This window comes from Scyliorhinus torazame, chromosome 10 (assembly GCF_047496885.1).
Source record: "Scyliorhinus torazame isolate Kashiwa2021f chromosome 10, sScyTor2.1, whole genome shotgun sequence".
Classification (NCBI taxonomy): Eukaryota; Metazoa; Chordata; class Chondrichthyes; order Carcharhiniformes; family Scyliorhinidae; genus Scyliorhinus; species Scyliorhinus torazame.
In genome coordinates this window covers 188,087,782-188,114,307 of record NC_092716.1, presented here as the reverse complement: position 1 = coordinate 188,114,307, position 26,526 = coordinate 188,087,782, and the positions used below count along the sequence as shown (strand labels likewise).

At 46.0% G+C, this 26,526-nt stretch overlaps 2 protein-coding genes across 9 annotated transcripts in view; one reads left to right on the top strand and one right to left on the bottom strand.

Moving 5' to 3' along the window:
- rnf141 (ring finger protein 141) overlaps positions 1-4,541 on the top strand; it is a 47,053-nt gene extending 42,512 nt beyond the window's left edge. For all 6 annotated transcript variants that reach the window (XM_072466151.1, XM_072466150.1, XM_072466155.1 and 3 more), the window contains exon 6: positions 1,584-4,541. In XM_072466151.1, coding sequence (XP_072322252.1) covers positions 1,584-1,734 — 151 coding nt within the window. In that variant the 3' untranslated portion in view covers positions 1,735-4,541. The remainder of the gene's footprint in view (positions 1-1,583) is intronic.
- Positions 4,542-6,787: 2,246 nt separating this feature from the next.
- LOC140384441 (AMP deaminase 3-like) overlaps positions 6,788-26,526 on the bottom strand; it is a 224,337-nt gene continuing 204,598 nt past the window's right edge. For all 3 annotated transcript variants that reach the window (XM_072466149.1, XM_072466148.1, XM_072466147.1), the window contains exons 12-15: positions 19,040-19,160; positions 15,239-15,412; positions 14,000-14,110; positions 6,788-7,516 (exon numbers count right to left, since the gene is read on the bottom strand). In XM_072466149.1, coding sequence (XP_072322250.1) covers positions 7,340-7,516; positions 14,000-14,110; positions 15,239-15,412; positions 19,040-19,160 — 583 coding nt within the window. In that variant the 3' untranslated portion in view covers positions 6,788-7,339. The remainder of the gene's footprint in view (positions 7,517-13,999; positions 14,111-15,238; positions 15,413-19,039; positions 19,161-26,526) is intronic.

Sequence of the window (26,526 nt, the reverse complement as noted above, 5' to 3'; positions counted from 1 at the left end):
CCTAACCTGCGACAATCACATTCCATAAATGAGTTTAAAAGAACAAGTACGCCAAGTCCCCTCTGTCCCTGCACATTTTGTAGAACTGTGCCATCAAGTCTATACTGCCTCTCCCATACTTTTTTTTGTCAAAATGCACTACCTCACGTTTATCTGTATTGAATTTCATCTGCCACGTATCTGCCCATTCTGCTAGCCTTTCTATGTCCTTGCTGCAGTCACTTGGTATCGTCCTCACTCTCCCAAGTTTGGTGCCTTCATCAAATTTTGAAATTTTACTCTATATTCTAACATCAAAGTCATTTACAAATATGAAAAACTGTCGTCCCAGCACTGACCCTGTGGAATATCATACCTACCATTATCAATTTTCACTCCATCCATTCCCTCTGCAAACTATACTTTTACTGATATTTTGTCAGCATCCTCTGCCTTAGTAAACACTGATACAAAGATGAGTATTCTACTCATGCTCCTTGCCTCTGAACATATTTCAAGCTCCTTGTCCTTAATAAGTCCCACCTTGTCTTTTACTGCCTGCTTATTATTTACATGTCAGTGGAAAATGTTTGAGTTCCTTATTATATTAACAGTCATTCTATTCTCCTATTCTCTGTTTGTTTAATTCTCCTCTTCTGTTCCCCTCTGTACTTACAAAGTTCTCACGTGGAAAATTTCACCTGACATGCATTATTACTATATTCTCCATCTCCCTCTTCATCCAGGGAGGCTTGGTTTCAGTTTTCCCTACATTTTGCCCTTGTTGGGAGTGTACTACGCCAGTACCATAAACATCTCCTTAACGATCACCCATTGTTCCAGGGAATAGATAGGATAGATGCGGGCAGGTTGTTTCCACTGGCGGGTGAAAGCAGAACTAGGGGGCATAGCCTCAAAATAAGGGGAAGTAGATTTAGGACTGAGTTTAGGAGGAACTTCTTCACCCAAAGGGTTGTGAATCTATGGAATTCCTTGCCCAGTGAAGCAGTAGAGGCTCTTTCATTAAATGTTTTTAAGATAAAGATAGATAGTTTTTTGAAGAATAAAGGGATTAAGGGTTATGGTGTTCGGGCCGGAAAGTGGAGCTGAGTCCACAAAAGATCAGCCATGATCTCATTGAATGGTGGAGCAGGCTCGAGGGGCCAGATGGCCTACTCCTGCTCCTAGTTCTTATGTTCTTATGTTCCATCACAGTTTCTTTTCACCTGGACTCGATCCCACCGCCCCTCATCCTATTGAGGTTAGGCCACTTCTAATTCAGAAGCTGTACTTTAGACTATTCCTTGCTCTTTTGCAGAGATTTCAAAGGGTTATAGAATTTGGGGAGGTCACAGAGATGGGGACAAATGAAGCCATGAGGAGTTTGAACATGAAGGTGAGAATTTTAGAATTGTGGTGTTGATGGACCAGGAGTCAATGCATGTTGGTGAGCACAGGCGTGATGGATGAGCAGGACTTAGTGTGAGCTAAGGTATGCAGGAACAACAAGCATTGGCGTTTTACAACGCTGCCTTCTGACTGAGAGTGAAAACCTTGCTCTTTAAGCCCCTGAACTGGATGTTTGTTTTATTTCTTTGTGACAGGAGCGACCACAACCGGAATTGTCCTATTTGTCGACTGCAAGTGAAAGAAGCTGGCGATTCTTGGGTTGTGTCTGATGCACCTACAGAAGAAGACATAGCGAATTACATTCTCAAAATGGCAGATGAAGCTGGGCAACCCCACAAGCCCTAAGACTTGTCAAAAGTGTCCATCATCTGACTGAAGGAGACTGCTTAAACCTGGCCTTTTAGAGGATAATTTTTTAAAACAAGTTTTATGAGCAGTGAGGCCCAGTGTACATCGGAGCACTTTGATTTTATCCTTGCTGATCAATCATGAGTTGAAGCAAACTGAAGCCCGATTGAAAATTTTGTTTGTGTTCTTGTATACATAACTCCATGCAGAAATTGATGCTTTGTCAAGTTTGCATTATGTTCTTGTCTTCCGGACACTAGCTATCACTGCAGTCTGCAGTAAGTGAGAGCACTTGAATGAATGCTTGTGAGACTTCACGTGAGTTGATATGCAGCGTTTGCCTTTTAAAAGCAGAACTTGTAACCCAATATTTGTGCCTGAGCTGTTCGCTGCGTGGGAATTTTGGTTACCAGACTCAGAGGGAGGTTTGGGGGTGATATTATTTCCTAACTATTCTTTATTGGTGAGATTTAAATATTTGATTTATGTTTGTAATTGCTTGAAAAAATGTGAACAGTGTAGAATGTAAGCGGGGTGATTTGATGGTATGTTCTTTTCTTAGGATGTTCCTAGATTTTCAGAAGCGTGCATTGTCAAATAAATTTGTATTTTGGAAATAGTAATTAATGAGGAGTGTGAACGCTGAGTGTGATGAGACTAACAAAGAATAAGACTAACTTGTAAAGATAACCTGTTTTGGTTTAGTATTTAAGACCACAGTCTGTACCTCCTGTAACCAGCTTGTATTTGCAACAAAAAAGAACTACTGAAAATACTTATTTAATATGTTGTTGGAAAAAGATGCCTCAGCCCTTTACGCTTTGCATGAGAGGAATCTATTTTTTTTTTTAAACACAACTATTCAAATATCTTTAAAGAATCTGCCAAATCAGACTAAATTACTGATCACATCTATATTTGCTGTTGCTTTCTCCACAATCAGATGATCCATTTAAAAGATTCCTTCTTTACAACAGGAGTTCTCTTTTACTTCCTCCTTTAAAAAAATTGTTTATTTTTTTTAAGAATCAGGGAATACTTTGATTTTCACAACTAAATGTGAGAGCAGGATATAAAAACCTATAATATTTTGAGAGCTGCATGACTCTACTGTGTACATGAAATGGTAAGCACTAAGTTGCCATGTTACTCAGCTGATGTAGTTGTGGAATATCAAGCCACTCTGTTGTGGTTATAGTATTTATCACTTATATTCACACTTTAGGTCCTTACTCCCCGATGTTTGTGATGAGCATTTTATCTCCTAGAAAAAAACAAAACTAATTGCTTCATTATTCCGATACCAAAAGATGCAGTTTAAAATTATATTGCCACATGGATCACAGTGGCTATCATAACAAGTGAAATGCTTTAATTAGTGCATACCTGAAAGAGTTTGTGTAATTAATTTGGGTCCTTCTCACTCGAGATATGTGCCCCTGCTTGGTACAATCTTCTCATTTACTATGACTCATTTGCAAATATTCTCAGTTGGAAATAGAATCTAAATCCATGGTTACAATATCATAATGGGGAGTGGGGGGGCAGATGGCTCGTCCCTGTCTCTCCTTCCCCCCCCCCCCCCTTCTCCCCCCCTCCCCCCTTCTCCCCCCTCCCCCCCCCCCCCCCCTTCCCCAGAAACAGACGGCATAGAGCAATTCCGCTCTACGCCAGCCCACCCAGTAGCAGTAACACACTGGACGACTGAAATAGGGGGCAGTATGGGATTTCCCCTCACTGTGGACGATGGTCCTGCCCTCGGGAGCTGCCGGCCAATCGGATTGGCCAGCAGCTCCCATGAGTCCCAGCAATGCCAAGTGTGCCTTAGTGGGCGCTCCTGGGACTGCAACATGGGAAGAAGAAGGCAGCCCAATGTATCCTGGAGCCAGGTAGGTCGATGGTCTTCAGGGAGGATTTTGGACAGGTTAGGCACTGGGGTGGTGTGATTAATGGAGCAGATAGGAAGGAAAAAAGGGGGAGGGATCTACTTTGGCAAGATTCACCCTCCCCCATCTGCAAAGCACAGCTCTTGAAGATAGTAATCCCCCCCCCCCCCCCACTCCCTTTTTGAAAAATGTTTATTATACAAGGGGCTTTCTCAGTCCTGCCTGACTGCCCACACCAACACTGTATTATTGGGGTCAATTGGCTTGTTAAGCCCAATAGACCCGTGATTATTTATTTAAATATTGCAGGCTTCTATTATGGGGATGACTGCGAAGATGGTGATTTGGGCACGGACCCTATTTGACGTTACCCCCACCACTGAACATATGTTTGGCAGAGGCACGTAAAATGCAGCCCCATGAAAATCTTTGACCTTTACCAGTCTCCATGTGTTAGGCTGACAGGATTTCAAGGTGGTGCCAGTATCATTAATACTTTAATTGCACACTGATGAGTTTTATGACTATAAGCTGCTTGTTGATGAATAGATGTACAGCAATTTCCCTTCTTTTGCAGGAAGAAATTGTAATACTTCCATGTCAGATAACTCTGGAAAGTTTTCTTTATTAGTGAAATCATTTTTAAAAATTCGCTTTAACTGTTGATTGAGTGTAATAAAACATTTTGTCCGGGAACTGTTCCTGAAGTAGTGTTCACACCATCATTCTACAGTCACTGATCTTAGCAAATGGCTAAGATCCTGATGAATATAAATGACAGCCCAAAACTTTCACCTTGTGAGCAATCCTCCAGTCTGTTAAGTGTATGTCTGTTTATCTGTGGATGTTGTTGGTTGGGGAGGAGAAGAAGACTTTCCTGTGTAAATGTTTTAATAAATAAACTGCTCTCACCATTAATGAAGGTGACATTTGTGACCTTGCCTATTATCCCTAGCTACCCATGAAAGTCATAAATAAATATTGAATACTCATCATTTTTAAACCATTTATGACAGTCAAATATTAGTGCTGGGATTTGAAGCTATTGTGGCTGGTTGGAATGCTAGAGACTGGATAATAAAGTTATTGGCTAATGACAGCACAGTAGCACAAGTGGATAGCACTGTGGCTTCACAGCGCTAGGGTCCCAGGTTCGATTCCCTGCTGGGTCACTGTCTGTGTGGAGTCTGCATGTTCTCCCCGTGTCTGCGTGAGTTTCCTCCAGGAGCCTCCCACAGTCCAAAGACGTGCAGGTTAGGTGGATTGGCCATGGTGAATTGCCCTTAGTGACCAAAAAAAAAGGTTAGGAGGGACTATTGGGTTACGGGGATAGGGTGGAAGTGAGGGCTTAAGTGGGTCGGTGCAGACTCGATGGGCCGAATGGCCTCCTGCACTGTATGTTCTATGACAGGAATCGGTCTCTATAAAGTAGTTTACAACAGGTCCAAATATTGAGAGGAAAACGCCAGTGGTGGAGAGCTTGGGAACCGCAAGTCTAAAATCACCTGTTTCTATCAAGCACAATACACTGCTGATTACATACAAAGCCCTGCTTACACCACACCTGGAGTGCGAACAGTGGTAGGCACTGTAAAGCCTCACAGCTTTAGGGATCTGGGTTAGATTCTAGCCTTGGGTAACTGTCAGGAGTTTGCACGTTCTCCCACTGTCTGCATGTGTTTCAGTCCAAAGATGTGTGGGTTAGGTGAATTGGCTATGATCAATGTATGGGGACAGAGTAGGGGAGTGGGTTTAGGTAGAGTGCTCTTTTGGAGGGTCAGTGCAGACTTAATGGGCCAAATGGCCTCCCTCTGCACTGCAGGGATCTTGTGAACAGTGAGCACTGTCAGGCACTACCACACCATCAGAATTGATTTATTGACTTGGAAAGACTGCTGCGTAGATTACCAGGATCATAACTCAAGCTCCCTTAAGAGTTAAATTGCAAGCAATGATTACCCAAACTAGGGTTGTGTTCCTGGGATTTAAGTTAAACGGTGATTAGGTCAAAGTTCAATATATTAAGCAGAATATTTAGGGTGAATAGAAATTAATTATTTCTGCTGTGTGAGCAGAGCAACGCCCTTTTTGAAAACAAATCTCCACAAGGCGTCAATGCTTCCACCATTCCTTGTGCCTGAGGGTGCTAATGGATGCTGTTTTACTTCAGTATGAGGAGGTCTGATGAACAAATAAAGAATAACCCTATGCATTATTCTCCCATTGTCTCGATGAAGAGTTTTTGACCACCTTAGTATATTCTAATCAGCTTCGGAGTGCAAACCACTCTCCCCTCAAAAAAGGTATAAATCTCTTTTGTCTACAAATGCTCGAGGTGGAAACGAGGCAGAGGGGCTGCTCAATTTGAGTTTTCCTTAATGTCTGCTAAAATCGTGCATTTTTCAGTTCTGTTGGTAAAACTGCCTGTAGCAGGCAGGAGCAGAGTACACAATTAATGTTAAATTGGCAGCTTTGGGCCCTGCACAGAAAATGCCCAAACTTCTGAGTCGGTGGCATTTTTAGCTCCACTGACCCCAACTTGGGTTTTAACAAAATATCTCAGGAGGAACAGGGTATTAAGAACAGAATAATTACACTTGAGTGAGTCAAGAAGATTGTGGGTTCGAGTTCCACCCCAGGACTTGAGCACAATCAAGGTTGACATTCTAGTGCAGTACTGCATTAGTGATGCTGTCTTTCAGAAGAGACATTAAACCAAGACCCCCTCAGGTGGACGTAAAATATCCAATGGTACAATTTGAAACAGCAGGGGAGATCTTCCTGGAGCCAATATTTATTCTTTAACCAACCTCACTATCACCTTGCTGTTTGTGGGAGCTTGTGTGTGCATTGGTTACCATGTTTCCAACATTACAACAGCGCCTACACTTCTTGCGCTATGAAGTGCTTTGAGATGTTCTGTGCTCGTGAAAAGTGTTATATAAATGTAAGACTTTCTTTCCTAAGAGGTGACTGGAGGTAGGGGTTTGGTGCTTCTGACTCGGATGTGTGTGTTGCCCGTTGAGTCAAACCTGACACCCTGATCATTTGAAGAGCCCTCTTAGTCCATCAGTCTTTGCACGTGTGAACGAACGTTAGTTAGTGCCTGTTCATTTACACAAATGCATTTGTTGTCAAACAAAAGCCACTTTGCATGACGAATCTAAGTTTGAACCTCCACCTTGTCTATTTAATGATTTTACTCAAAATTTCACTCCCCGGTGAATTACATTTACATTGAAGGTACAATATCCATAGAATAGACTAATCATTAAAGCTGTTTAAAAAAAAATACATTAAAGAACTTAACACTAATGATGCTAATGTTAGGTTGCTAAGGAACAGAGAAACGTGCCCTGGCTGTATTAATATTTTAGACCTAGTTCACTATACAAATAAAAGCTTGATTAAAGTTAAATAGTGCACTGTACACTTTATACACTAATGCTATAATATACATATATTCACAGTAGTATTTAATTCTTTTTTTTTTAAATTTGTTAAAATAGAATTAAGCATCAGGCGAACAGCAATAATTAGGCAAAATGCATGCAATAATCTCATGTTTGAATGGTAAAGATTTAATCACAATAGTAACTGTGCTTTCCTGGTTATGAACCAGCCTGGTATCTAAGTGCATTTAGAAATAGTATATTGGGCTCACGCAGTCTGTAACTGATCTCCTTTATTGTCCCTGCGGATATATTAACTTGCTGCTAATTTATTGACATGCTCAACTCTGTTGACTTCACTGCATCCACCAGGAAAGAGAGCTCATTGCACAATGTCTCATACCGAAAGGCCATCCGTATCTGAGCCACATTAGTCTTCCGGATATCGTTCCCCTCAGGCCCCTCCTTCAAATAGTTTACACCCAAATAATGTTGCTTCTCCTTTTGAAAAGAAATAAAGGCAAGTATATTAGCTCTGTTCACAACCTTGCAGAATCATTGAAATGTACAGCACAGAAGGCAGCCATTCAGTCCATAATATATGGGCTGGCTGAAAAAGATCTCCAGCTTATAGAACAAGTGCACATTTAAGTATTTAAATTTGATCATTTCTGTGCCTACCACCCTTTAAAGGTAGTGAGTTCTAGGTGAAAACTATTCTCCTCAACTCCTCTCTAATCCTTTCACAAATTACTTTGAACCAATGCCTTTGGTTATTAACCTCTTTGCTAATGGAAATAGAGTAATTTTAATGAAATCACCCCTTTTCCTCCGCTGTTTCAAAGAAAACAACCCGTGCCTTGTTTGGCTGGAAACGGATCAAAGAGTATGAGTAAAATAGAGACCCAGCATACTGTAGTAAAGGAAACAAGTCAGAGTGAATGTCAGGAGAGTAAGACAGGGCTGGATGGTCTTTATTTTAATTCTATGAGTGTAATAGGTAAGACTGATGAGTTAAGTTTAAGGGTGTGGATTGACACACAGAATTGTGACATTGTTGCCATCACAGAAACATGGTTCAAGGAAGGGCAGGGCTGGCAACTCAATATTCTGGGTTATAAGATCTTTAGGTAAGACAGAGAAGGGTGTAAATGAATGAAAATGAAAATCGCTTATTGTCACAAGTAGGCTTCAAATGAAGTTACTGTGAATAGCCCCTAGTCGCCACATTCCGGCGCCTGTTCGGGGAGGCTGATACGGGAATTGAACCGTGCTGCTGGCCTGCCTTGGTCTGCTTTAAAAGCCAGTGATTTAGCCCAGTGTGCTAAACCAGCACCCTGGAGGTAGTGGTGTACTATTAATTAAGAAATCAATTACTGCAGTGAGGAGAGATGATGTCTTGGAAGTGTCTTCAAACAAGGCTTTATGGGCAGAATTTAGGAATACAAAGGGGGAGCCACATTACTGGGAGTGTATACTAGGCCCCAGAGTCAGTGGGAAATAGAGCAGATGATAGGTAGACAATTTAAACAATGATGTGGAGATGCCGGCGTTGGACTGGGGTGAGCACAATACAAAGTCTTACAACACCAGGTTAAAGTCCAACAGGTTTGTTTCGATGTCACTAGCTTTCGGAGCGCTGCTCCTTCCTCAGGTGAATGAAGAGGTCTGTTCCAGAAACACATATATAGACAAATTCAAAGATGCCAAACAATGCTTGGAATGTGAGCATTAGCAGGTGATTAAATCTTTACAGATCCAGAGATGGGGTAACCCCAGGTTAAAGAGGTGTGAATTGTACCAAGCCAGGACAGTTGGTAGGATTTCGCAGGCCAGATGGTGGGGGATGAATGTAATGCGACATGAATTCCAGGTCCCGGTTGAGGCCGCACTCATGTGTGCGGAACTTGGCTATAAGTTTCTGCTCGGAGATTCTGCGTTGTCGCGGGTCCTGAAGGCCGGCTTGGAGAACGCTTACCCGGAGATCAGAGGCTGAATGCCCTTGACTGCTGAAGTGTTCCCCGACTGGAAGGGAACATTCCTGCCTGGTGATTGTTGCGCGATGTCCGTTCATTCGTTGTCGCAGCGTCTGCATGGTCTCGCCAATGTACCACGCTTCGGGACATCCTTCCCTGCAGCGTATGAGGTAGACAATGTTGGCCGAGTCGCACGAGTATGTACCGCGTACCTGGTGGGTGGTGTTCTCACGTGTAATAGTGGTATCCATGTCGATGATCTGGCACGTCTTGCAGAGATTGCCATGACAGGGTTGTGTGGTGTTGTGGTCACTGTTCTGAAGACTGGGTAGTTTGCTGCAAACAATGGTTCGTTTGAGGTTGCGCGGTTGTTTGAAGGCAAGTAGTGGGGGTGTGGGGATGACCTTGGCAAGATGTCCATCGTCATCAATGACGTGTTGAAGGCTGTGAAGAAGATGACGTAGTTTCTCCGCTCCGGGGAAGTACTGGACGACGAAGGGTATTCTGTCGGTTGTGTCCCATGTTTGTCTTCTGAGGAGGTCGGTCCGGTTTTTCGCTGTGGCGCGTTGGAACTGTCGATCGATGAGTCGAGTGCCATATCCCGTTCGTACGAGGGAATCTTTCAACGTCTGTAGATGTCTGTTACGCTCCTCCTCGTCTGAGCAGATCCTGTGTATACGGAGCGCTTGTCCATAGGGGATGGCTTCTTTAATGTGTTTAGGGTGGAAGCTGTCCTGGCTTGGTACAATTCACACCTCTTTAACCTGGGGTTACCCCATCTCTGGATCTGTAAAGATTTAATCACCTGCTAATGCTCACATTCCAAGCATTGTCTGGCATCTTTGAATTTGTCTATATATGTGTTTCTGGAACAGACCTCTTCATTCACCTGAGGAAGGAGCAGCGCTCCGAAAGCTAGTGACATCGAAACAAACCTGTTGGACTTTAACCTGGTGTTGTAATTTAAACAATGTAAGAATAATAATTGGGTAATTATACTAGGGGATTTCAACTTCTCCAACATATGGGATAGTCAAAGTATAAAGGGTTTAGAGGGGGAAAATTTCTTGAAATGTATTCAGGGGTGTTTTTTGTATCAACATGTAGAAAGCCCAACAAGAGATGGAGCAGTGCTGGATCTGGTTCTGGGCAACAAAACCGGACAACTGTTCAATGTGGCAGTGGGGGAGAATTTTAGTGATAGCGACCACAACAAGGTACGCTTCAAGTTTGTTATGACCAAGGAAAAAGATGACCCGCAAAAGCTAACTTTGAATTGGGGCAAGGCAAATTTTACTAAAATAAGGCAGAATCTGGCCAACGTTGACTCAGAACAACTTCGTGTGGGAAAATCTACAGAGCAGTGGAGAGCATTCAAAAAGAAAATGGGGAGAGTACGGGACCAACATGATCCCTATAGGGGGAAATGTAGAAGCAATAAGTTCCGGGAACCCTGGATGTCTAGGACAATCCAGGACTGGATAAGGAGGAAGAGAAAAGCTTTTAGCTAGTCCAAAGGGAGAAATTCAACGGCAGCCCGAGAGGAATATAGGAAGTGCAAGAGGGAACTTAAAAATCAATTATAAGAGCAAAAAGGGGGCATGAGAAAGGATTTGAGAATTAAGATTAGGGGAACCCGAAGATATTCTAAGAATACATTAAGGTGAAGAGGTTAACCAGGGAAAGAGTAGGCCCCATTAGAGACCAAAGGAGCAATCTGTGTGTGAAGCCACAGGACATTGCTAGGGTGTTAAGTGATTACTTCTCATCGGTCTTCACTCAAGAGAAGGATGGTGTAGGTACAGAATTCAGGAAATGGGACTCCTCCTTGAATGCCTCCCATTGATCTGACACTACCGTCAAGCAGTTATTTCTAGTCCACTTTTGCTAAATCACATTTCAGGTTAGTAAAATTGGCCTTACCAACTTAGACTCTTGGTTTTATCTTTATCCTTTTCCAAAACTACCCCAAATCTAACCGATTTATGATCACTGTCACCCAAATGCTCTCCCTGGGTTTTCACCCACTTAGCTTCTTTCCCTAAAACCAAATCAGGAACTGCTTTTGTTGTTGGGCTTGCTTTGTACTGACTAAAAAAGTTCTTTGGAATGCATTTTAAGAATTCTGCACATCTTGTACCCTTTACAATGATTCTATCCCAATTAATATTAGAATAGTTGAAATCCCCCACTATTATTGCCCTTTAGATTCAGCACTTCTCAGAAATATGCCAAATATTTGCTCTTTTATCACCCACTGTCTGTATGGGGGTCTATAGTCCACTCCCAGCAGTGTGGTTCTCCCTTTTTTCTGTTCCTCAGGTCAATCAATGGCTTAATTTGATGCTCCTTCCAGCATACCACAAAGCTCTTTCTTCAACAGCCCTCCTTATTTTTTAAAAATTCTCCTCTCTATCCTGTCCAAGTAGCTGTGACCATGAATGTTGAGCTATCATGCCTGCTCTTCCTAAGCCATATTTTGATAATAGGCACTTGGAAGTATAGCATAGCTATCTGTGCCATCACCTCATCTGCCTTATTTACTGGACGCTTCCCTCCCTGCATTGAAGTATGTACCATTAAGCACTTCCAATTTCCTTTTTTGTCTACTTTCCAGCCTTTATTTCTTCTGCCTTCCACACTTGCGTACTAATTTTCTGCCTTCCATTTCCAGCTTTGCTTTTCTCCCATCTGAATCTACACTCAAATTCCCATTTTCCCTCCTGCCAAGCTAATTGGACTACTGAAGTCTATGTGCTGATGTGCACCTATAGTACTTTTTTCTGTGGTGGTTTGAGTGGCTTGTTGGACCATTCAGAGAGCAATTAAGAACAACTGCATTGCTGTGAGTCTGGTGTCATCGATAGGCTGGACAAGGTCAGTTGGTTAGGATTGTATTCACTGGAGTTCAGAAGAATGAGGGGGGATCTCATAGGAACCTATAAAATTCTAATAGGTCTAGACAGGGTAGATGCAAGAAGGATGGTCCGATGATGAGGGTGTCCAGAACCAGGGGTCACAGTCTGAGGATACGGGGTAGACCATTTAGGACAAAGATGAGGAGAAATCTCTTCACCTAGAGAGTAGTCGGCCTGTGGAATTCACTACCACATAAAGTAGTTGAGGCCAAAACATTGTATGTTTTCAGGAAGCAGTTAGATATAGCACTTGGAGCGAAGATCAAATGATATGGGGGGGGGGGATTGCAGGATCATGCAGTTAGATGATCAGCCATGATCAGCTGAATACATAGATACATAGAAGATAGGAGCTGGAGGCGGCATTTTGGCCCTCGAGCCCGCTCCGCCATTTATCACGATCATGGCTGATCATCCAACTCAATAGCCTAATCCTGCTTTCTCCCCATAGTCTTTGATCCCATTCTCCCCAAGTGCTGTATCTAGCCGCCTCTTGAATATATTCAATGTTTTAGCATCAACGACTTCATGTCGTAATGAATTCCACAGGCTCATGACTCTTTGGGTGAAGAAATGTCTCATCACTGACCGAAATGTTTACCCTGAATCCTCAGGCTGTGACCCCTGGTTCTGGACACACCCATCATTGGTAACATCTTCCCTGCATCAACCCTGTCTAATCCTGTTAGAATTTTATAAGTCTCTATGAGATACCCCCTCATTCTTCTGAACTCCAGCGAGAACAATCCTAACCTAGTCAATCTCTCCTCATATGACATGGTCTCCTCCCGATCCTATTTTCTATGTTTCTCGATCTGCAGATTTTCTTCTCGAAAAGCACTAGGGAGACAGATGGGTTTTTTAATGTCAATCCAGTAGTTTGATGATTACTAACGAGACTAGTATTTTATTCCAGATGTATTAATTAATTGAATTCAAATTTCCCCCACCTGCCATGGCGTGATTTGAACTCATCCCCAGAGCAATATTCGGAGTTTCTGCATTACTAATTTAATAAAATTACCACTATGCTACTGTTCCCCACTGCAACCCACGGGACACAGCTGATGCCTCCCCTTTGTTTAACTTGTGGAGGCAATGCCTGTTTTATTGAATATCTTCTTGCTCAGCAGAAAACCGTAAACAGCAAGTCACCTCCAGTCCCAAATTATCCACCCTCACTGTAAATATAGCTGCTAGTTTGGCCTTCACATTGCAGCAGCTCTTGTAAATCACGTGACAAAGCCTCTGGAGTCAGTCTCTCAGCATTAATCTCTTAATGTGCTTTGAGTGATTGATTCCAATGAGGCTGCTTTCACATACAGAAGTCTATTCTCTACTCTTTGTAATACCGTCTGCAACCGTATTGATTCTCAGCTTTGTCTGGGGAAAAGTGAGTGCAGATTGTAATGGGAAGAACATTCTCCCGTGAGAGGGAGACTTGGCACCTTGTACGATTTGCACTCAGTCGCTGCTCATGTTTCATTGCTTTAACTTCAAAATTACATCATGATAAAAGCTCTAAATGTTCTCTCCATTGTCTCAGTGCAGCAGAGGGACTGGACCAGACTGTACAATGTGCTAAATTTGATTGTAAGTGAAACCTGGAGTCCTACTGTCAGCTATGGGTTAATAAGTTTTTTTTCTCTCTCTCTCTCTCAGTGGGCACCTTACACACACTGGATGCTGCAGTATGCAGAATGGGATGTCCCTCCCCTTGTCAACCCTGAAAGATAGCAGATGCTTGCCTCAGGCACTTGGTATAAAAGTTTTCCATCACAGTCTCACTGGAACTGCATTCCCAAGGTGCACCTGTTAAAGGGAAAGTGTGGAGGAGGCCCAGAGGGAAACTCAGGCCATTCTTAACTTCATGCCTGATCTCTGGCAACATTTCACTTGCAGATATCAGAATGAAACCTCTTCCTATCTGTTTTTACCAAGTTCCAAAATTCCCTGGTTCCTTTTTTCATTGAAAATCTCTTGGGCACTCCACTTCCGCCTCGACAAACTGTCTGAGCACTGAAACCTGATATTAATAAGATCCTTCAGATCATAAGGCCTTATTAAACATACTGTTTCTATAGTTTTACCTCATGAGACAATCCGCTTTGAAGCACACTGTTCCTCGCTATCTCACACAGGTCGCAGGTGCTGAGTTTCCACACTTGGGCAGCTATTGCATATTCCTCCATTAGTGCCTCCTAGATCAGAACAGAACAATTTGTTAGTTCCCTATCTCAAACCACAAGCAGCAACCATGCCTTCGCTGTCGCTGCGTCAAAATCCAGGAACTCCCTCCCTAATATCACTGTGAGTGTACCTACACCAGATAAACTGCAGCCGTTCAAGAAGGTGGTTCACCACCTCCTTCAAGAGTAATCAGGGAATCATAGGTGGATCATAAGTTAAATAATGGCAGATGATTTCCATGTTACTGTGGGTGCATCTTTGGTGCAGGGAGAAGGAAGGGGTTGAGCTCTTTTGGGATTTCCCGATTTCACACAACTGCCCATGACAGGGGAGCATGGACATGACTAGTTTTGTTCAGCAGATAAACCTGTTGCTCAGCATGTCAGCCTGACAACTTCCTGCCAGGAAACCAGAGGCCTGGGAGACATTCCCTTATTGTCTTCCTGGCCTCATTGATGCAGGCAGGGGCCTCCCAAGCTCCCATGGGACCTGGCCTAATTCACGGTCCTGCAGCTGGATAAACAACAGATATTTGAGGCTCACTATTACCAGTCAAGTGACCATAATCACTCGGGATGACCACAAGGTTGACTTGTATTGACATGCAAGCGTTTAGGGAGACAGCAGAAACCCACTCCACAGAACCACCTAATGGTCAGAATATGCAACTGCATTGTGACACTCCAATCAGATTGAAAAATGCTGATGTGGCAATTTACGATGGGACATGTACAGAGCACACAACCAGGAAGAGTGCAGGGTCAGGTAACTGTAAGTAGTGTCATTGGTAACATCCGAAAACTAAATTTTACACGCCGACTCTCAAAGAACAAAGAAAAGTACAGCATGGAAAAAAGGCCCTTCGGCCCTCCAAGCCTGTGCCGACCATGCTGCCCGTCGAAACTAAAATCTTCTGCACTTCCGGGGTCCCTATCCCTCTATTCCCATCCTATTCATGTATTTTCCTTGAAGCTTGCTCTTTTGGCTGAGACCCTCATCTCTCCACCACACACAGTACAGGGCATTTTGGACAGTATTGACATACAGAAAGAAACCAGTGAGGATGGCGACATATGCGGCATAAAAATGACCCAGTCAGCGTCAGAATTAGCATTGCATAGAGCTTAAGAGGCACCAACCTTGGTGTAATGGAACTGCATGGGGTCATCAGTGGAGAGAGAGACCTTGAGGCCTTTGTGCAGGAACTCACGCAGTGGGTTTTTAGAATATTCCAGAAAGAGGCTGTTATTGCTCAATGGAGACATGGCGATAGGTACCTGAGCAAGGTAGTACAGATATTGAAGCACTGGGCTCTGGAAAACAAATATAGAATCCGGATCTCTTACTGATTTATTGTGAGCAAAACCAAAATTGCACTGAATGAATAATGTACATTCCTAAATTTGAGTAAATTATCACTGTAATGGAGGGGCAGTACTGAGGGAGTACTACCCTGTCAGAGGTAGAGCAATGAGGAAGCACAACACTGTCAAAGGGCAATACTGAGGCAGGGCAGCACTGTCAGAGGGGCAGTCGCGAGTGAGCTCCATGTTGTTAGAGGATCAGTTATGAGGGAGCGCCACACTGTTGTTGGGGCAGTAACAGGGGACCACAGAACTGTTGGAGAGGCAGTAATGAGGGATCAGATGCTGTCAGCATTGTAGTAATGTGGGAATGCAGCGCTGTTAGAGGGACAGTAATTAGGGAGCGCAGTGCTGTTATAGGGGCAGTATTGAGGGAGTGCCACGCTGTCAGAGATGTCATTCCTCTGGTGGGATCTTAAACTGAGGGGCCCTCTGCCTGTAAAGTTCCTGTGCCGTTATTGGAAGAAAAGCAGTTCTCCTGGCTAACATTCTTTCCTCTACCAACATTGTGGAATTCACCACTACTTCTCATTGCCATTTGTGGGATCTTCCTGTGCACACCTTGACTGCTGTATTTGCTGGCATAACTTAAGGAGGTAACCCATTCTGCATGCGTCATCGTTCATGAAGGAGCTATCCAATTAGTCCCACTCCCCTGATATCCCCCCACATTGCTGTAATGCCTTCCTTTTCAATTTCATCTCCCTTTTGATCATTATTGTTGCAACTGCTTCCACCATCCTCTCAGGCTGCACATTCCAGATCACAACAACTCATTGCTTAAAAAGGTTTTCCTTGCTGATATTTTATTAACCCTAGTCACTGACCATTCTGCCACTGGAAATAGTTTATCCTTATTTACTCTTATCAAAATCCTTCGTGATTTTGAACATCTCAGTTAAATCTCCTCTCAACCATCTCTGCTCTAAGAAAAATAATTAGAACATAGAACATAGAACAATACAGCGCAGTACAGGCCCTTCGGCCCACGATGTTGCACCGAAACAAAAGCCATCTAACCTACACTATGCCATTATCATCCATATGTTTATCCAATAATTCTCCAATCTCTCCACATAACTGAAATCCCCCACCCTTGCAACTGTTCCAGGAAATGGGCAGCACGGTAGCACAAGTGATTAGCACTGTGGCTTCACAGCGCCAGGGTCCCAGGTTCGATTCCCCGCTGGGTCACTGTCTGTGCGGAGTTTGCACGTTCTCCCCGTGTCCGCGTGGGTTTCCTCCGGGTGCTCCGGTTTCCTCCCACTGTCCAAAGACGTGCAGGTTAGGTGGATTGGCCATGCTAAATTACCCGTAGTGTCCATAAGGGTTGGGAGGGGTTATTGGGTTGCGGGGATAAGGTGGAAGTGAGAGATTAATGTGGGTCGGTGCAGACTCGATGGGCCGAATGGCCTCCTTCTGCACTGTATGTTCTATGTAATCTATGAAATCTCCTCTGCACTCTCCCCAAGGCCTTGACAGCCTTGCAAAAGTGCAGTTCCCAGAACTGGAGACAAGGCTTCAGCTACAAAAGGTACGATATAAATTCCAGGTTCTCATAAAAGCTCAAGATTGTCAATCTGAAGGACGGCCATCGTTCTTATAATGTCAAAGGACGAAGTGGATCAGTCAGAGAGCAGATTTCTTTTCAAATCAACAGCTGCTCTTCACTGCAGTTTAAAGTACGCAGTCCCCAAACGCAAAGCCTGTTTGAGGTTTACAGATGTGTATCGAGTTACTAAGTGTTGTTTTGAACTCTTGCCCATTTGGAACGGTGCTAAATGATGCTATTTTATCCTGGATGTTCCACTGCACTCAGCCTGCACTCTGTCACAGCCTCTCCATACACCAGAGTTAAATGGAGGTCATGAGAGAGAAAGAAAGAAGGGACACAGTAGATTCGTGACAGTCGGCTAATGCATTTTCCCAGTGTTCTCCTGCCCTGCGAGGGCTGACTCATTTTGGGAACTGCTGTCCGATTGGGTGCTTGAGCCTACCTGATGTTGTTCACACACAGACTCCGCAGCCAGAGTTCCCAGGGCTGTGGGATCATGTCTGAACCCAAAGCAATGGATGTGAAAGGCAGTGTTCCAACTGAAGTCAGACCAGGGAGTGGAACACAGAAACATAAAAACATTTACAGCACAAAGGGAGACCAATCAGCCCATCTTAGCAGTGCCGGCGAGAAAGAATTATCCAGCCTATTCCCACCTGTCAACATGTAACCCTGTAGTTTACGGGTACCGCAAGTACTTTTGAAATACAATGAGTTTCCCTCTCTACCACCCTTTCAAGCTGTGTGTTTCAGACACCAACCCTCCTCTGGATGATAAAAACTACTCCTCGGCTTCCTTCTGCCACTTTACTAACTCACATTTTTCTGGACTGAATTCCATTTGCCACTTTTCTGTCCACTTGAACTATCCATCGATATCTTCCTGCAGTCCATAGTTTTCTTGCTCGCTATCAACCACACAGCCAATTTTCATATCATCTGCAAACTTCTAAATCATGGCCCCGACGTGCATGTCTAAATCATTGCCATATATCGCAGAACCTGACCAGTGCACCGTGCAATACATGCAAATAACGTTCTGACGGAATTACGAAGTGTAAATGACCTGAGATCAAATTGGGAAGCATAAGAAGAGATCTGAAAGCAAGCATTTCCAAAGCACCTTTCATGACCTCAGGATATCCAAAGTGCTTTACAATGGAATTGTGCTTGGAATATAGTCAGACAACAAGGGCTCGCATTCAATCAGATCACCTATTTTAGTGTTCTTCACTGTGGTATAAAAATGAGCCCTGGCCAATGTCTCTGAGCTGCTGAAGGCTCCAGGATTGTTGACCACCAGTTGTGGTCAGGTCTCAACAGGGTAGAAAACGGCTTTAGGGAAGGAATTCAAACTATTGAACTAGCTCAAAACAAAACTCTCACCATTGTGACTAGAATTGAGCCAAAGCAGGTTGTGGGTGTGCGCAAATTCCTCATATTGTGTACACTTCAACTGTGAAAAGGGCAGCAAATTCATGGGAACACCATTACCCTCAATGTTCCCGTCCAAGTCACACACCATCCTGACTTGGAATTATATCACTGTTCCTTCACTGTCACTGGGTCAAAATCCAAGAACTCCCTTCCTAACAACACTGTGAATGTACCTACACCACATGGTCTACAGCAGTTCAAAAAGGCAGCTCACCACCACCTTTTCGAGGGCAATTTGGGATGGGCAATAAATATTAGCCTAGCCAGCGATGCCCACATTCTGTGAACGAATAATAAACATCGTAAGGCACAGGGACCTTGGTTTAACAAACCACCCGAAAGGCAGCACCTCTAACAGTGCAGCACTCTCTCAGTACGGCTTCACTAACTGTGCAGCACTGGGTGTGTCAGCCTAAATTTTGTGCACAAGTCACTGGAGTGGGAGTCAAATCCACAACCTTCTGACTCAGAGGTGCCGTACTACCCATTGGTTGGCACTGGTGAATTTGAAGTGAGATGCTGTGATGTTAGTGAGTGAGACTGATTTTCACAGCACCCACTGCTGTTGCTGTGTGTGAGCATACCTTCTTGAGATTCAGTCCGTGCGAAATATTATCCGCTGTTAGAAAGGCTGAAACCAAGTGAGTGATTGAGCCGGCCTCCCCACAGTGAGGGCGGAACTGGAATGTACTCAAACCTCGTTCCCTGAAAAACAAAGCAGAGCATCAGTCACGAACCAGTTTATCAGGAGGTAAAACGAGCCATGCCTCATTGCTAGGGTCACTGAGAGTTCCCACCAGGCCCGCATCCCCGCTCAAATCCTCCCCCTGCCCGAGTTGGAACTTGACCCCGGTGAATGAGCTCGTCAACCCGAGGGGAATCATTCTTTTTCTCCACAGTTAAGCTAGATCAACTGTGGTGAAAATGTTTTTCGAATCAATGAGCTGGAACCTTTGAACTAAGACCCCTGTAGAGTTGAGGAAGACAGATCCAGGTCAGATAAAGGGCAAACTGTGCAGCCATAAAATGAGAAGCACAGAAGTAGGCCACCCAGCCCGTCATACCTGTGTCAATTCTTTGAAAGAGCCTCCCTTTTCCTGCTCTTTCCTCATACTCTGTTATTTGATCCCCTTTGCCAAGTTTATATCTAATTCCGGATTTGAAAGTTACTTATTGAATCTGCCACCTCCACTCTTTCAGGGAGAACTTTCCAGATCATAATAACTCGCTGTGTAAAAACGTCATGGGCTGAATTCTCTGTCCCGGGCCACCTGGAATTCTTTCCCCGATGGGGCAGAGAACCAGGCGCCGCGGCAAAATCAGGATCAGGGGCAGGCGCTGACCCAAACCCGATGCTCCGGTCTCCGCTCGCGGCGTGGTCGAGTTCCACATCACACGACAGCGTGAATATGTAAATAAATGCAAATGGTTGGCAATGACCAATTTGCATCTATTTAGCGGGCCCAGCAGCCGATGGTCCGCCCTCCCGTGATCCTCTGGTCCCCATGGCCGGGAATCACGTGGGCGCGGTTTGGTTGCGGTCTTTGCAATCATGGCCCTGGCATGCTAGATTTTGCGGTGGGTCAAAGTGGCCCATTCAAGGCCCAACCCACCCCTCAAACACTGCACATTGGCCCCGACGCCCCCCCCCCCCCAACCCCCCACACTGCACAGCCGCCCTCAATCCCCGGATTTCCTGGGTAACACCCTCCCCATCCCCAAGTACGAGGGTGACCCCCCCCCCCCCCTGGGCCCCTATAATAGGAAGACCCCCCTTAGAGACCACTGTGATAGGTAGACCCCCCCACAGGGATCCCTGTTAAAGAGGAATCCCCCAGGGACCCCTCTAATAAGGGACCCCCATAGGGCCTCCTGTAATACGAGGACCCCCCTACGAGGACTGATGTAATAGGGGGACCCCCCACTGGGACCCCTGATAGTGGGACACCCCCCCCCACTGGGACCCCTGGGAGTGGGAGACACCCCCCCACGCATCCCTGTGATAGAGAGACCCCCACAGAGGCCCCTGTGATAGGGAGACCCACCACAAGGATCCCTGTAATATGGGAACTCCCCCATGCAGATCCCCTGCTTAAAGGAACCCCGCCCTTCATGCCGCCGTAGCCTATGTGGTGAAACCTCAGTGATTTTAAGCATGGACCACACCAAAGAGAGGTAAGTGCACAAAATGCATTCCAATCACTCGAGCGTCTGATTTCACTGCACTTATTTCTCTTGAAAGGCTATGAATGGATCAAAGCTGTGGATGTTTTTTTACGAGCTGTCGATCACAGACCGCTACCGAAAGCTATGAATGGATTGCAGATAGTGGATCTGTGGGAAGCAGAGGCAGGCACAGCTGCTCACCTTGGGTGAATGGACGTGAGATAAGTAGTACATCTATAATGCTTCCCACTGCCTTTGCCCAGACAGGTTCCCTTTTCTGGGGGGAGGGGTGGGTGTAGAGAGTTTGTGTTTGGGGGGGGTGCATCTGCGTGTGTGGGGCGGGTCTGTGGAGGGCGTATCTTTAGGCAAGATGTCCCTTGTGGAGCTCCCCATTACAGGGGTTCCTGGGGGGTACCCTATTGCAGGGGTCCCTGGGAGGGCTCCCCTATTACACGGGTCCCTTGGGGGGTCCTCCTATCACAGGGGTCCGGGGGGGTAGGGAGGGCGGAACTAGTCACTTTCGTAGTTTGGTGTTCGAGGAGGGGGGACTGCCATGGGTGGGGCAATGTGCGGTGCAGGGGGCCTGGGGCCAATTTGTGGTGGGGGGTGGTTGGGGACGATTCGCGATGCGGGGGGGGGGGGTGGTGGCTGCCAATCATGGAATCTCAGTATCGGGCCTTCCGCTCAAGATGATTTGCATGGCGTGGGACATGAATTGGATCCTGCTTTACGACTGCAATGGAATTGTAAAACTGGAACAATTCAGCTCCGGGGGGGAGAACATAGGGCTGGATTCTCCGATTTTGAGGCTATGTCCGGAGCATGTGTCTAGTCTTATGACCAAAAAGTCGGCGACACCCCCGCATCGATGTTCCGCCCAATGGGGGCTGGCAGCCGCGGCACGTAAAACCCGGCTACACCTGCAGATACGGACGGAGAATTGCCACATCCGTGACCGCGCATGCACACGGCGGCCACCTGCGACAGTTGCGCCGTACCAACATGCGCCAGCCGCACGCAGACACGGCCTGCCAGATAGTGCCCCCCTCTAACCCCCTGCGCCACCCCCAGACTATCCCCCCACCAGTCCACCCCACCGAAGCCTTCCCGGCCAGCGGAATGGCTCCCCCACTGATTGTGGTGGCGCTGGACACAGTCCTCAGCCGCCACTCAAGGTCCCTGAAAACTCTGAGCACACGCTCTCCATGCAATAGGAAAGTCGCCCCTTCGGGGGCGGAGTATCGGGGGAGGGCCTTGTAGCCACCTGGGTTGGCCACTTCCCGACTTAAAATGGAGAACCGCAAAGACTGAAGGGAAATTCAGCCAACACAGGCAAATTTGAGCAAGTGCAGAAATCATGTGTATTGAAACTTGCAAAAACCAGACAGCACTGAAACCAGCAGCCATCTGCATAGTAATGAGCAATTCCAAGGCACAATTGCAACACTCAAGGTGAATAAAGCCAAGCAAGACTTCTCGGCGCCAGCAGGAGCCAAGACAAAGGAAGGCCAACGGACATTTAGGGACCGCCCAGCGATCAGGGAACAACTCCAGTATTGCAGAAATCGATCCAAATGATCAGAACGCAGTCCAATCATTTGGAACCAGGTACGGGGTCCGCAGTGGGAAGCCCCTGGGGACTATAAAATAAAGCCCCCAAGTTCAAATCGTCCTTCTTGGCAGGGTCACTCAACAACGCGAATCAACCCCTGAGAGTGAACTGCCCAGCTGCCACAACAACCAAGTAAGTCTCCAGTCAACGCTCACTACGAGATAGGCGCTCCTAGCTACCAGTCCATACCAGCTTTTGAATCCTGCAGACTCAGGACCTGAACGAAAGGCCATTTGTTCCCCTGACCTGGTGGGCCAATTCCGAAGCTAAGTATAGGCCATTTAGTGACAGAAAAATAGTCTAGAAAGTAGAGTTATATGCATGAGTAGTGATTTACTGTGTATAATAAATGTGTTTTGATTTGAATCTTACTAATTGGTGTGTTGAGTTATTGATCAGTACTTGAACTTGAACCTCGTGGCGGTATCATAAAGATACCTGGCGACTCTAGAGCAAAGGTTAAACAAACAGCAAATTATGAATTAAGAGCCAACCATAAGTTAGCAACATATTACTGGCGACTTCCTGACGGAACCCGACTTAAAAGTGGCTTAACCACTCTGGGAGAACCCAAAAATTTGAATTAGAAATCCAATTGGGAACAGAAAAACCACAAGTGTTCAAGCAGTTCTGATCAATCCTCATAATTCGGAAGTGTGTTAATGCATGCGTAACTAACAGGGCTATAAGGTAATACTGATAGATTTATGTTGCGATAAACTGTCGTGAGTTTGTATTCCGGAAAATAGCGAACGCCATACCCGTAATTACAGCACCGCCTTAGTACCCCTCGTTCCAAATTTTAAGAGAGTATTTAGAGAAGAAAGATGGCATTGCAGGCAATGCAACGCCTCATGAACCCTGAAGAATTTGTGGTCACAGCGACCAGCAGTAGAGTAGGTCAGTGTCCCGTTTGGGAAGAAGAGATCAGGAAATATCTCAAAGGGAAAGGAAGGCCCCTTTGGAGTGAGTTCTGTGACAATGAGGAAACAGGACCCGGGAGTATAGGACATACTTGGTGGGAGAATCTGTCAGAGATCCATAAGTAAAGCTTGGGAAAAGCTCGCAAGCCGATGGCAATCGTGTCCTGTTTCGCACAATTGCGAGGCACAGAGGAGGTCGTTCGGACGCTCCGTAAAGAGATAGAAGGAGTACATCGAATGAGCAAGGTCGATGTAAGTGAGGTTGAGAAAGAGAACATAGAGTTGAGAAGAAAGTTAGCAGCAAAGGACGGAGAGGTGGATGATGCCAAGTGGGCACACCAGTCTTGTCTGGCGCACCTAAGCAGCTTCCAGACACAGTACGAAAAGGCCTATCAGAACACGCAACGTGCAGTCCTGGTAAGAGAGGAAACAGAGAAACAGGTAGAGACATGTCAAAGGTAGTGTAGCGACCTGAAAGCAGCATTATAAGCACTCCATGCTACCACCACGGAGCACAGACAGAGCTCACTAGATCATGCGAAGTGCAGGAAGCAGATTGCAGAACTGCAGTCTTTGCTTTCAGTTCAGAATGGATTCCACAGCACCTTTGGATCCCAGTTAGATACAGAAGACGGCCCGGATTGGGAAGAATTAAATGAGACCGCGCATAGATATGTTCAGGGAACATGTGCGCAAGGAAAGCCCCAGAAGAGAAAAGCGCCCCAACCCCCCACATCGCAGATAGTTCAGGCACCAATGAATCCAGTAACCACCCACCGCACAGTCACATCGGACGGAGATACAGAATTTCTTTATACCACCCCCTTAACCGTGACCCAATTACGGGACGCGTGCGAGAAAATCACACCGTTCCTCCCCACCTCAGACCCCCACCACTTCTTTGCCAGAGTAAAGCAGCAGGCGACCATGTACGGCCTGGATGAGCGTGAGCACGTGAAGCTCACAGTTTTGAGCTTAGACCCTTCCCGACCCACAGAATGTAGGAGGAAGCACCCTTGCAGAGATGTACGCAGCGATCCTAGATGCGATCGGCTACAACAGATGACCCAGTAGAAGCCCTGAATAAGTGTAGGAAGAAAAAGACGGAACACCCCACAGCGTTTGCTGGACGCCTGTGGATTCACTTTACAGCCGTTTTTGGTAATCTAGACCCCGCCCACTTGTCCCAAGAAGGTATGGCCAAATGGACCCGCACCCTTATCTCCCATGCCACAGAGGCAGGACAAAAAGCCTGTACCAACTATGACCACTCAGAAGAAGCGCATAATGAGAAATGGGTTTTAAAGAGATTGTCCCGCACCTGGGAGCAATCTGTCCAAAACAAACCCGCAGTTAGGAAACCCGAGGAACAGCAGGCAGAAGCAGACATCCAAGCGGTGAAAACGCACCAGAACCCCGCACGGTGAACGAAGGCAGGAACAGCCCCCCACAAAAGCCACAGGAGTGTTACAACTGTGGACAGTTAGGACACTTCGCCAGAGAGTGCAATGCCCCTAAAAAGCCACAGAGAGCCCAGCAGACGGGCACTCTGATTAAGAAAAAGACAGAGCCCATTCATAGCGTTAGCGCCCGTTCAGATCAGACGGACTGACGGTGTACGGGTTCCCCCAGTTGGGTCTGCGACACCCTTTGGGATAGGTCCGGATGACCGGTAGTTGCAGCAAAAATTCAGGGACAGCCCATCGAATTCCTCTGGGACACAGGAGGGTCCCGCGCCACAATTAATTCCTCCACCATGTTTCAGAAAGACACGTGGCCCACTACACCCACAATCACCCTCAGCGGCTTCACAGGCCACTCACAGCAGGGACACATCACAGACCCTGTACCCATTCAGATTGGCAATATAATGACAAAGCACCCCATAGTTTTAGTCGATCTACCCCACACAGCAGAACACATTTTGGGAATTGTCTTTATGGACTCCCACCACCTTTCATTTGATCCGGTAAACCAATGTGTTTGGAGAATGGCAAAATCCGCAAGAGCCCCCGCAACGCTCACAATAGGTGAATACGCAAACAAGATTAGCGCAGTCGGCAATTTCTGGTTTGACCCAACCACGATTAGCACAGACAAGCAGGTTAAGGCAGTTCTGCAGAAGCACAGGACAGCATTCGCGACCCACAAACACGACTGTGGCCGGATGTCTGATTCCGTTCAAATCACAGGACCTGACCCTAGGCCCCAAAAGCAATACGGATTTCCCCAAGAGGCAGAGGGAGAAATCGCAAAAGTTATCGACAGCTTATTAGAGCAGGGCGTACTCAGATCAGTAGCCTCCACTAATAATGCCCCAATTTGGCCAGTGAGAAAGCCCGATGGATCATGGCGACTGACCATCGATTACCGGGAACTCAACAAAGTCACCTCCGCAGCAGCCCCCACGGTAGCCACAAGTCCCGAGACCATGCTCAAACAGGGACTCAACTCACAATACCTTACGGTTTTGGACGTCAGTAACGGATTCTGGTCCATTCCATTGGCAAAAGCGTGCCAATACAACTTTGCCTTCACTTTTAAAAGTCAGCAGTACACGGGGACATGCCTTCCACAAGGATTCCACAACTCCCCCTCCATTTTGCACCGACAGCTGGCAAATGGTTTGTCAAAATTTTCTCGCCCTGAATTTCTGGTCCAGTATGTGGACGACCTATTACTGCAGACAGACACCAAGGCAGAGCACATCGAACTTCTGTCCGAACTCCTGGAACTCCTACAACAGATTGGCTGCAAAGTAAACCCAAAAAAGGCCCAAATTTTGGAAAACAAAGTGATGTATTTGGGAACGATTATCACACATGGTAAACGCGAGATCAAGCATGAAAGAATTGACTCGATTGTCAAATTGCCCCTTCCCCAGAATGTTTCAGCCCTCCGGTCATTTTTAGGACTGATTGGCTACTGCCGAAACCACATTGACAGTTTCGCCACCAAGGCAGCACCCCTCTCAGACCTCCTAAAGAAAGGAGCCCCTTGGGAATGGCTTCCGCAGCATACGGATGCTGTGGATGCTTTGAAAAGAGCCCTCATTGCAACCCCCGCACTACAGGTTCCAGACCCGCTTTCCCCCCTACGTTATAGAGATAGCGAGCACCGACTGCACCCTTTCGGCCGTGCTTCTCCAGGAACGGCACGAACAGTTAAGACCTGTGGCTTACGCCTCCAGACTTTTAGATCCTGTGGAGCAGGGATTTTCGGCCTGTGAAAGGCATCTGCTCGCAGTTTTCTGGGCGGTTCAGTATTTTTCCTACATAGCCGGACTAAACCCCATGACAATCCTCACGGAACACACCCCCACCCAACTTTTACCAGACGGGCGACTTAAGGACGGTACAGTAAGCCAGAT